At 39.0% G+C, this 12,533-nt stretch overlaps 1 protein-coding gene across 4 annotated transcripts in view; it reads left to right on the forward strand.

Annotated features, from left to right (window-relative positions):
* MAST2 (microtubule associated serine/threonine kinase 2) overlaps positions 1 to 12,533 on the forward strand; it is a 213,424-nt gene that overhangs the window by 141,070 nt on the left and 59,821 nt on the right. For all 4 annotated transcript variants that reach the window (XM_034651722.1, XM_034651745.1, XM_034651731.1 and 1 more), the window contains one exon: positions 1,732 to 1,823. In XM_034651722.1, coding sequence (XP_034507613.1) covers positions 1,732 to 1,823 — 92 coding nt within the window. The remainder of the gene's footprint in view (positions 1 to 1,731; positions 1,824 to 12,533) is intronic.

Below are 12,533 nucleotides of genomic sequence, written 5' to 3' on the forward strand. Positions count from 1 at the left end.
GGAGGTTTGGAGAGAAGATGCGAATTAGTTGTCTTGGAGAGAGAGTGGGCACGCATTGCCTAGTTAACTGTAGTATGGTTAAGGAGACACACTTGAGAATTATCATCATAAATATAAAGAGACACTGGCCAGCATGATTTGGGGTTTTTCTTTAGTCCCCTTCAGCTGCCTGAGTACAATCGTAAAATAGATGGAAAGTTGGATTTAAAATGGTTGGGATTTCACCAGGACTGTTGTGTCCTGTGTGTGTATTGGGAGGGAAGTTAAGCAAGGGTTCCATTAGAACTAGAATTTAAAGTCAATGTTGAACAAAGAAGTTGAGAATATAGGGAGTTTGCTGACAACAGAATGAGTTCATGGAGGCACAATGTAAGGTTTTTTTGTTGGAAGATCAGAGAACAGAGGGAGACTGTCAGATTAGCGAAAGAGAAGCTTGGACATATGATGGTGACTGAGGTAATAAAGGTTATGAAACACGATTAGATTCGTCCTGATGGTTTCTTAGGGAAAAGTTCTTATTATTTCTTATCAATCTCGTTTTTGAGATTGATCTCAGTCCTTCCCGTGGTTTCTTGTCACATTTCCAGTAGTTCTTTATGACAATCTACCAGCCCTACCGAGTCTGGCTGTGACCTACCCCCAGAGCCTTTATAACCTACTCCTTTTCCTATCATTCTCCCCTCCTGTCATCCACTTTACTATTTCTTGAACATTCCACTTCCTCTCACCACCCCTCTCTATCTTTTTAGCGGTACTCCAGTTTGAGGACAGATGCTTTCTCTTGTTTCCTATCACTTCCCTAGCATCTAGAACACTGGTGTCAAATAGGTGTTTGGTAAATACTTGTTTGGATGAATATAAATAGCAAGCTTCCCTGATGCCTCTCAAATAAATTTATATACATTTTCATTAGCAGGTATAGCATGAAATAGCTTTTCTTTTTTTAAAGATTTTATCTATTTATTTGACAGAGGGAGAGACAGCCAGCAAGAGAGGGAACACAAGCAGGGGGAGTGGGAGAGGAAGAAGCAGGCTCCTAGTGGAGGAGCCTGATGTGGGGCTCGATCCCAGGACTCTAGGATCACGCCCTGAGCCGAAGGCAGACGCTTAACGACTGAGCCACCCAGGCGCCCCTGAAATAGCTTTTCATCATGATTTGGTTTTATCCAACCACAAGAAAAAGCCTCAGACATTAACATGTTATAGGAAGACAGTTTTTAGAAAGAACCCAGGCCTGTTCTGAAATTTATGATGAAAGTATCACTTAATTCTTGATTAAGCAATTTTTAAAAAATAGATTTCATGGGTTAAGTTAATGGTTTCATTTTTATGGCAAGAACATTAATTTTTATGAGATATGAGAATATGACTTGTGTTTTTTGTTTTCTAAATCAAATTTACTATGACCATTCTTCTTTAGATACCATTAAATTATGATTGGTACCTTTAGAGGAGCTCTTTGAGTTTGCTTGGGAAGCAAACCTAAAAATTAGAAAAGTGCAGTGGCAATACAAGATAAAAGTCAAGACAGTGACAAAAGTTTTTATAAGGTGGAGCAGTATGAACTATGAAATCTTTCTGGGGCAAACGGGATTTGCTGATCCAGTTCAATTTAAAGTAGTATACTGCTCAGCCCATGGAATGTTGTCACTCTTGTTCCTCAGTAGCCATTTAAGTTCTCTGAGCCCATGGTGGGCCCTGTTATAACTGACATTTCTGTTTTCATTGCAGTTGTCGGACAAGTAACCGCAAGAGTTTGATTGTGACCTCTAGCACTTCACCTACACTACCACGGCCACACTCACCACTCCATGGCCACACAGGTGAGTGCTTGAAGGTTAAGAAAGGGGGATGAAAGATTGGCCAGTGACACCTAATTTCTTTCCTACTTCTCACTTTGTGTGGCTCAGCATATTACATTGTTACTTCACTTGGTTGACTGAGGCATACAGAGTTCATGAGCATGCTTTCTATGGGAGAATGTGTTTAGTCTGTTTTTGACTTAGTTGTTTCTTGCCTCGACCTGCCAACATTCCTTGTGGTCTCATATATATTTTGGGGGCAGGTATGTATCCTGGGTCCATGGCCTCTGTTCTGGTATACTGAGAGCATGTTATGGCTCCAGTCATCTGGGACCATGTGAAAAGAGCTTTAGTAAATGTTGTGCTACCATGCCCAAGGGGCAATCCTTACAAAGATGGTTTTCTGCCTCACGGGACTCCTGATAAGTTTCTCTGTTAGAATAGGAGTCAACAAAAATGAAAGGAATATTTGTTTTATGTTGGTATTGATTTCACATGTTGGAATTGAAGCAAATGATCTCTTATATTCAGACTCTGCTCCGCCTGGAATATGGGCTCTTCTGGACAGTATAAGGACTGATTTACTTGCCTCTGACTGCGGAATATAGAAAACTTATGAAGCAGAAGACCTCATTTGAGTGAGCCGTATATTTTAGTCGAGACATGTATGTTTGCATCCCAGGGAAGCCAGAGAGGGGCCTTAGCTTTGCACTGTTACACTGTTCATTGCTACATTATTTACAGTGGAAGTTCCAGACCTAGTTGTAATGGAAATGGAACAGGCTTGGAACCGTAGGAAGCCGGTTAGAGCTTACTGCGTGGGTTTGGTAAGCCATGGACCTTGTCTATCTTTGGGCAATAAAGCAGTACCAGAGCAATGAAACAGCTCATCATCAAGCCAGATAAGACAGGTCTATTTCACTTGGGTTTGTCTCCTTACTCACAGTTCACTGTGTCTTTGGAGGGAGAAAATGAGGGTGCATGTGGAATAGTTGTCTAAGCACCCTGAGAGTCTTGTGATTCTGAAATTGATCTTTGTCCTTGGGAGAAGGTTCTCACTTTACTGGGCTCATATCCAGCTATTCATTGTGCTCATGGCCCTTTTCCAGAAATCAATAAAACTCTTAAACACCAACTCTCACATTAGAAGACACCACCAAGAGTGCAGAGGGACCCAGGGAATGGGAGACTTACTGAGACTGTAAAGCAAAGCTCTCATTGTGTTTAGGTACATTCCTCCTCAAACTGACTGGGTTACGTGCATTCTACTGTGGAACTTTGTAAAAACAGCATATACCTGACCTGGCCTTTTCATCCTATAGAAATAAATTTAGCATCTCTCTAGACCTTATACATTATTTCACAACTATAATATGAGTACTAGACATCAATTCCTACTGGCTGTTCCTCTCTGAGATGATTTTCTCTCGATTTAGATTCCCAGCAGTGAGAGTTTAGTAGGACTAAATCCTCCCTATTCAAGTGACTTTGATTGAGAACATCATCTGGTCTTTTCAGCCTGCCTAGGGCTGTGAACTCTAGCTTTGAGTTAATATGTATAACATACTTCATACTCCATAAATGTTATCTGTCATCATCATCATCTCTCCCCAGATCACTGCATAAAATCCAGGTGGGCCTCAGACCCAGGGAAGAAGCATTAACTCTAAAGCCCAATTCATGGCTATAGACTCTTAACCTAGATGTTGAGAAAGGCAGCACAGATTGTTCCATGCAGAGCAAACTTCCCGTTAGATTATATCCTCAGGTCTTATACATCCTGATCTGTTGAGTAATATGAAGCCTGTTGATTTGAAAGTAGGTCTATTTATTCCATACAGTTCAATCCATTATTAAATATTTAACTATATGTAAGTAGATAACAACTGCAGTAAGATCAGTTTAGTAGGTACTTAGTCATTCTGGAAATAGAACCTTTCTAGTTCGTTGTTTTTTGCTTTTGTTTTTTTAAATTTATAAACTTTGTTTTTTAGAACAGTTTTTAAGTTCACAGCAAAATTGAGCAGAAAGTACAGAGAGTTCCCCCATACCCCAGCCCCACACATGGATGACCTCCCCCATCAATATCCTGCCCCGGAGTGGTACATTTGTTAAAGTCGATTAACTTGCACTGGCACATCCTTATCACTCAAAGTCCATAGGTTATATTAGGGTTCGCTCTTGGTGTTGTACATCCTGTGGGTTTTGACAAAGGTACAATGACATGTATCTATCATTGTAGTATCATACAGAATGATTTCACTGCCCTAAAAACCCCCTGTGCCACATCTGCCTTTTCATCCCTTCCTGCCTCCAACCCTTGGCACCCACTAATCTTTTCACTGTCTCCATAGTTTTGCCTTTCCCAGAATTTCATATAGTTGGAATCATACAGTGTGTAGCCTTTTCAGATTGGCTTATTTCACTTAGTATTTGTACTTAAGATTCCTTCACGTCTTACCATGGCTTGATAGCTCATTTCATTTTAGCACTGAGTAATAATATTCCATTGTCCGATGTACCACAGTTTATAAATCCATTCACCTACGGAAGGATATCTTGGTGACTTCCAAATTTGGCAGTTATGAATAAAGCTGTTATAAATATCTCTGTACAGGTTTTTTGTGGACATAAGTTTTCAGTTCATTTGGATAAATACTGGAGAGCTTGATTGCTGGATCATACGGTTATGGGTATATTTAGTTGTAAGAAACTGACAAACTATCTTCTGTGCCATTTTGCATTCCTACCAGCAATGAATGAGAGTTCATGTTGTTCCACATTCTCTTCAGCATATGGTGTTATCAGTGTTTTGGAATTTAGCTATTCTAATAGGTTTGTAGTGGTATTTCACTATTGTTTCAATTTTCATATTCCTAATGGCATATGATGTTGAACATTTTTTTTAAAGATTTTATTTATTTATTTGACAGAGAGAGAGAGAGACAGGCAGCGAGAGAGGGAACACAAGCAGGGGGAGTGGGAGAGGAAGAAGCAGGCTCCCAGCTGAGGAGCCTGATGTGGGGCTCGATCCCAGGACCCTGGGATCATGCCCTGAGCTGAAGGCAGACGCTTAACGACTGAGCCACCCAGGCGCCCCTGAACATCTTTTCATATGTTTACTTGTCATCTTTTTTGGTGAGGTGTCTGTTCACATCTTTTGCCTGTTTTTTAATCAGGTTGTTTGTTTTCTTATCTCAAGTTTTAAGTGTTCTTTATATATTTTGGAACACAGTCTTTTGTCAGATGGCTTTTGCAGATATGTTTTCCTAGTCTTCAGCTTGTTTCTTCATTCTCTTCTGCATAGCGGAAGTTTTAAATTTTAATGAAAACCAACTTAATTATTTCTTTCATGGATCATGCCTTGGTAGTGTGTCTGTCTATTTATTTATTTATGAGAGAGTGTGTGCACGCACAGGGGAGAGGGGACAGAGGGAGAGAGAGAGAAAATCTTAAGCAGGCTCCATGTCCAGTGCAGATCCTGACGTGGGGCTCAGTCTCCTGACCCTGAGATCATGACCAGAACCAAAATCAAGAGTTGGACGCTTAACCAGCTGAGCCACCCAGGCACCCCAGGTGTTGTGTCTAAAATGTCATTGCCAGGGTGCCTGAGTGGCTCAGTTGGTTAAGTGTCTGCCTTTGGTCTGATCCTTGGTTAGGATCCTGGGGTCCTGGGATTGAGCCCTGCATCAGGCTCCCTGCTCAGCAGGGAGTCTGCTTCTCCCTCTGCCTCTCCCCCTGCTCATCCTCACACACTCTCTCTCAAAAATAAATAAATAATCTTTTTAAAAAATAAATAAAATGTTGTTGTCATACCCAGGGTCATCAAGTTTTTCTCCAGTGTTACTTTCTAAGAGGTTTATAGTTTTGCGTTTTATGTTTAGGTCTGCGATCCATTTTGAGTTAAATTTTATGAAGGTCTGTAGATTCATTTTTTTTTTTTGCATGTGGATGTCCAGTTGTTCCAGCAGTATTTGTTGAAAGACTGGTTTTTTTTGGTTTGGTTTGTTGCTTTTGCTCCTTTGTCAAAGATCAGTTGACTATATTTATGCGGGTCTGTTTCTACCTGTTTGTTCTGTCTCTATTCTGTTCTATTAATTTGTCTTTTCTTTATCTATTACCATACAATCTTGATTACCATAGCTTTATAATAAGTCTTGAAGTTGGGTAGCATTAGTTCTCCAACTTTGTTCTTTTTCTTCAATATTAAGTTCGTTATTTTGGGTATTTTTCTTCTTCATATAAACTTTAGAATCAGTTTGTCAACATCCACAAAATAATTTGCTGGGGTTTTGGTTGGGATTGTGTTGAATCCATAGATCAAGTTAGGAGGAACTGACATCTTGACATCTTGACAATATCAAGTACCCCTGTCTATGACCATGGAATTTCTCTCCATTTATGTAGTTCTTTGATATCTTTCATCAGAGTTTTGTAGTTTTCCTCATTTAGATCTTATACATATTTTTGTTAGATCTATAAATAAATATTTCATTTTTGGAGAGTGGTAATGTGAATGGTAACGTGTTTTTAATTTCAAATTCTGCATTGATAGCATATAGTTAAGTGTTGACTTTTGTACATTAACCTTGTATTCTGCAATTTTGCTATAATAGATTTTTAGTTCTAGGAGGTTTTTTGTTGATTTTTTTCACATTTTCTGTATAGTGTAGGCTATCATGTCATCTGTGAACAAAGACAGTTTTATTTCTCCCTTCTCAATCTGTATACCTTTTATTTCCTAGTCTTATTGCATTAGCTGGGATTTCCATTACAATGTTGAAAAGCAGTGATGAGAAGGTACCACTTGGTGGGAAAACTTCAAGATTCTCACCATTAAGTATGATGTTAGCTGTAAGTTTTTTTGTAAATGTTCTTTATCAAGTTGAGGAACTTTCCTTCTATTCCTAATTTGCTGAGAGTTTTTTAAACCATGAATGGGTTTTGGATTTTGTCAAAAGCTTTTTCTGCATCTGTTGACATGATCGTTTGATTTTGTTTCCTTAGCTTGTTGATTTGATGGTTACATTAATTGATTTTCAAATGTTGAACCAGCCTTGCATACCTGGGATAAATCCCCTTAGTTATGGTGTATAACTTCTTTTAGGCATTGTTGGCTTTGATTTGCTAGTGCTTTTTGGAGGATTTTACATCTTTCATGACAGATAATGGTCTATAGTTTTTTTTTTTCCTGTAATGTCTTTGTCTGGTTTTGGTATTAGGATAATGGTGGCCTCATAGAGTAAAGTTCCCCCTACTTCTGTCTTCTGGAGGAGATTGTGGAGAATTGGTATAATTTCTTACTAAATGTTTGCTAGAATTCACTATTGAACACATCTGGGCTTGATGCTTTCTGTTTTGGAAGACTATTAAGTATTGGTTAAATTTCTTTAATATAAGCCTATTCGGATTATCCCTTTCTTGCCTGAGCTTTGGTAAATTTTGTTTTTTAAGGAATTGGTCTATTTAATCTATCATATCATATCATATCATATCATATCATATCATATCATACCATACCATATCATATTTATGGGCACAGAGGTGTTCATAACATTGTTTTATTATCCCTTTCATGTCCATGGAATCTGTAGTCGTGTCCCTTCTTTAATTTCAAATATTAGTGATTTGTGTCTTCTCTCTCTTTTTCTTTTCTTTTTTTTTTTTTAAAGATTTTATTTATTTATTTGACAGAGATAGAGACAGCCAGCGAGAGAGGGAACACAAGCAGGGGGAGTGGGAGAGGAAGAAGCAGGCTCATAGCAGAAGAGCCTGATGTGGGGCTCGATCCCACAACGCCGGGATCACGCCCTGAGCCAAAGGCAGACGCTTAACCGCTGTGCCACCCAGGCGCCCCTCTCTCTCTTTTTCTTAGCCTGGTTAGAGGATTATCCATTTTGTTGGTCTTCTTAAAGACCCAGCTTTTAGTTTTGTTGATTTTACTCTGTTAATTTCTTGTTCTTTATTTCATTGATTTCTCCTCCAGTAGTTATTATTTCTTTTATTTGCTTTAGACTTAATTTGTTCTTTTTCTAGTTCCTTAAGGTGGAGGCTTAGATGATTAATTTTAGATCTTTTCTAATATATGCATTTAATGCTATGAATTTCTCTCAAAGCTATGTTTCACTGCATCTAGCAAATTTGGGTAATTTGTAATTTCATCTTCATTTAGTTAAAAATATTTTTAATGTATTTATTTGTCTTGAGATTTCTTCTTTGACCCATGTGTTACTTTAAGGTGTGTTTTTAATCTCCAAGTATTTTGCGATTTTTCCAGTTATCTTCTGTTATTGATTACTAGTTTAATTCCATTGTGATCTGAAAGTAGACATTCTGTGACTTCTTTTTTTTAAATTTGTTTAGATGTGCTTTATGGCCCAGAATGTGGTCTGTCTTGATGAATGCTCCATGTGATCTTGAGAAGAATGTGTGTTCTGCTGTCATTGGATTAAGTAGTCTGTAGATGTCAGTTATGTCCAGTTGATTGATGGCACTGCAGAGTTCAACTATGTCTCTACAGATTCTCTGCATATGTAAACATGGAATTGCTGAGTCATGAAATATACTGTATATGCTTGTTAAATATCACCTGATTTTAAACTAGTATACTGGGACTTAGAGGATGACTTCCTTGAACCTTTGGAGCAAGCCCCAGTAATTCATTCCTCTTTACTCCGTAACACTCGCAGCCTCCTCACTCTATCTTCCTTGAATCTACTAGGGCTAATTTCATTATCCCTTATTCTGTTAATATCAGTCACTACAGGAATCCCCTGGCACCCTTCCTTCCCACATCCTACACTCTTAATTCCTATAAATCTCTAAATATTCCCTGTTTTGTCCCTTTTTCCCAACCCTCTCTGACTCTTGAAACCCTTCCAGTGTACCTTCTGGAATTTATTATCAGCAAAATCCCCTATATGCTCAGTCTTATTCTAATGGAACCTGTAGGAGAGGAGGGGTCAGAACAGATTGTCCTGCCGCCCTCTCAAGTATTAGCTCTTACCTATCCCATGACCTTATACCATTGGGCCTGAAAGGAAGAGGAAGTTGTCCTCCTTATCTTTTCATTATTCTCCCTTTCTTTTTCTTAATGTCCCCAAACTTTGAATCTTATACTATTAAATTATATCACTATCCATCATTGCAGTTGTAAGTATCTTAGCTCTTGACTCTATTACTCTTCATTTCTAACTCCTGTTATACTTGATGGTTTGAATACACTCGTTGATTTTTCAGTTGTTTGAACTCCTGTCTTCCAGTGAGCTTCTCCTCCATAGTACCTCAAATACTTAGACAGTGTCTGCATAATTTTAGTTTCATTCTTCTTGCTGCTCTCTAAGCACCTCCAATCTTTCTACTTTGTGCCATCTAGAAACCCCATTCCCCTAAAACCAAACATTTGATTCCAGGATCTCCAATCCTTGAGACCCTTAAATATATTAAGTTTGTGATGCCTTCTAAATACTGAAATGGATAATTCAGTGTATTAGGCTGGAGAGTACCTGGAAGAGAACATAAGGAGTCAACAGAATACCTACCCCACCTCTGGGCCTGTGATGCAAAGGGATGTGTGAAAGCAGGCAGTTATTACTTGAAAGAACTTCAGGGGAAGCTATGTATTTAGGGGGCAGTCAAATTTCACCTAACAAATATGTTAAGGGCTATGTTAAATATATGTCCAGGGTGCTTGGGAGTACAAAAGCAAGGATACACTTGCAGTTGCAAGACCAGTTAGGAGACCATTGCCATTGTCAAGATGTAAGGGAGTGTTAGAAATGGAGAAAGTATAAGAATATGAGAAAAAAATATGAGGTTAAATAAGCAGGGATTAGAATCAATTATCTCCAGATTTCCTGCTTGGGTGATTAATGAGTAATGATACCCTTAGCTTAAATAAGGAATATTGAAGAATCAATGTAAGGGAAGGAAAAAGAAGATCCCAGAAGCAAATCTATACATATATGGACTCTTGATTTATGGTGAAAGTAACACTGGGACAGTTGTCCATATGGAGAAATCGAAAGATTTAACTCTTCACAGAAATCAATTCCAGGTGAATTTTAGATTTTTTTCAGTCTGATTAAGGTATAACTGATGAATAAAGTTGTAAGATATTTAAAGTATGCAATATGATGACCTGATATACATTGAATTATAGTTTTAAATGTGAAAGTACCCTCCAGTTCCATCCATGTCGATGCAAATGGTGGGTATTCATCCTTCCTAATGGCTGAGTAATTTTCCATTGTATATATGAACCACATCTTCTTTATCCATTCATCTGTTGAAGGACATCTTGGCTCCTTCCACAGTTTGGCTATTGTGGACATTGCTACTATGAACATTGGGGTGCAGGTGCTCCTTCTTCTCACTACGTCTGTGTCTTTGGGGTAAATAACCAGTAGTGCAATTGCTGGTTTGTAGGGTAGCTCTATTTTTAATATTTTGAGGAACCTCCGTACTGTTTTCCAGAGTGGCTGTACCAACTTACATTCCCACCAACAGCGTAAGAGGATTTCCCTTTCTACGCATCCTCGCTGACACTTGTTGTTCCCTGTCTTGTTAATTTTAGCCATTCTGACTGGTATAAGGTGGTATCTCATTGTGGTTTTGATTTGTTTTTCTCTGATGGCTAGTGATGTGGAGCATTTTTTCATGTGTCTGTTGGCCATTTGTATGTCTTCTTTGGAGAAGTATTTGTTTGTGTCTTCTGGCCATTTCTTGACTTGATTATTTGTTTTTTGGGTGTTGAGTTTGATAAGTTCTTTATAGATCTTGGATACCAGACCTTTATCTGATATGTCATTTGCAAATATCTTCTCCCATTCTGTGGATTGCCTTTTAGTTTGGTTGACTCTTTCCTCTGCTGTGCAGAAGCTTTTTATCTTGTTGAAGTCCTAATAGTTCATTTTAGCTTTAACTGGGGGGTATGCTAAGTGAAATAAGTCAAGCAGAGAAAGACAATTATCATATGGTTTCACTCATATGTGGAATATAAGGAATAGCACAGAAGACCATAGGGGAAAGGAAGGAAAACTGAATGGGAAGAATTCAGAGAGGGAGAAAAAGCACGAGAGACTCTGGACTCTGGGAAACAAACTGAGGGTTGCATTAGGGAGGTGGGTGGGGGGGATGGGGTAACCAGGTGATGGGTATTAAGTAGGGCACTTGATGTGATGAGCGCTGGGTATTATGCACAACTAATGAACTGTTGAACACTACGTCAAAAACTAATGATGTACTATGTGTTGGCTAACTGAACATAATAAAAATAAATGTGAAAGTCAAAGCACTGTTCTTTTAGAAGGTGTATAGGAGGGGGCACCTGGCTGGCTCAGTCAGTTAGGTGTGGGACTCTTGATTTTCGCTCAGGTCATGATCTCAGAGTTGTGAGGTTGAGCCCCACATTGGGCTCTGCACTCAGCACAGAGTCTGTTTGAGATATTCTCCCTCTCCCTATCCCTCTGCACCTCCTCCTGCTCGTGCTCTCTCTCTCAAATAAATAAATAATAAATAAAATATTTTAAAAAGAGAATATCTTAATTTTTAAAAAGAACACTAGGGAATTTTTTAAAAGGATGTAAAGGAGAAGGTTAATACTTTTGACTACCTTAAAAGTAAGATTTCGTGGTCATCAAAAGATATTGTGAAAAAGCAAGCCACAACGTGGGAGAAGATAATTATGACGCTTAAAACTGGTAAAGAGCTTGCATTTCAAAACATGTAGAGAACTCCAGCAAATCAATAAAATAAAAAATAGTATGACTGAAAAACAGCCAAGCGACTTGAACAGGAGTTAGTTAACAAAAGCAATCCAAATGGCCAATAAATATATGAAGATACTTTAATCTCATAGTAATTTTGGAACTGCAAAATAAAATCACAATGAAATGCCATTATGTGACCACCAACAAAGGCTTAAAGGGGCAAAACCAAGTGTATGAAACACTGGTAATCCTTAAACACTATGGTGGAAGTATAAATTGGTACATTTTACAAAAACAGTTTGGCATTTTTTTCATATAAAGTTTAAAAATAGACAAACTAGGGGGAGGAGTCCAAGATGGCGGAGGAGCAGGAGGCTTAAATTTCGTCTGGTCCCAGGAATGCAGCTAGATAGCTATCAGACCATTCTGAACACCTACAAACTCAACTGGAGAATGAAGAAAAGAATAGCAGCAACTCTAAGAACAGAATAGCCACCACTTTCTGCAAGGAACCCAGTTTAAAACAGGAGTTGAGCTCCAGCTCGGCGTTCCAAGATGGCAGAGGAGCAGGAGACCTAAAGTTCGTCTGGTCCCAGGAATTCAGCGAGAGAGCTACCAAACCATTCCGAATACCTATGAATGCAACTGGAGAATGAAGAAAAGAGTAGCAGAAACTCTATGAACAGAAAGGCAACCACTTTCTGCAAGGAGGAGAAAAGATGGAGGAGGAGTAGGCGACCCTTTCTCAGCTGGTCCGAGTCGAGCTGGATATCTACCAGACCATTCTGAACACCCACAGAATCAGCCTGAGACGCAGGAAGATACATCTGGATCTCTACAAATGAACATCTCCAGTGCTGAGTATTGAGGTACGAAGCGGGGAGCTGTGAATCTGAGCACAGATATAGGAAGATAAAGGGAAGGGGGAGGGAGCCTCTGTGCTCAGGCGCTGGGAAGCAATAGCCACCTGCAAGGGGGAGCGGACAGACCGCGGACCCGCACGCTTGAGACAGCAGGCTGA

The sequence above is a fragment of the Ailuropoda melanoleuca genome, chromosome 2 (genome assembly GCF_002007445.2).
Source record: "Ailuropoda melanoleuca isolate Jingjing chromosome 2, ASM200744v2, whole genome shotgun sequence".
In the NCBI taxonomy this organism is placed as follows: domain Eukaryota; kingdom Metazoa; phylum Chordata; class Mammalia; order Carnivora; family Ursidae; genus Ailuropoda; species Ailuropoda melanoleuca.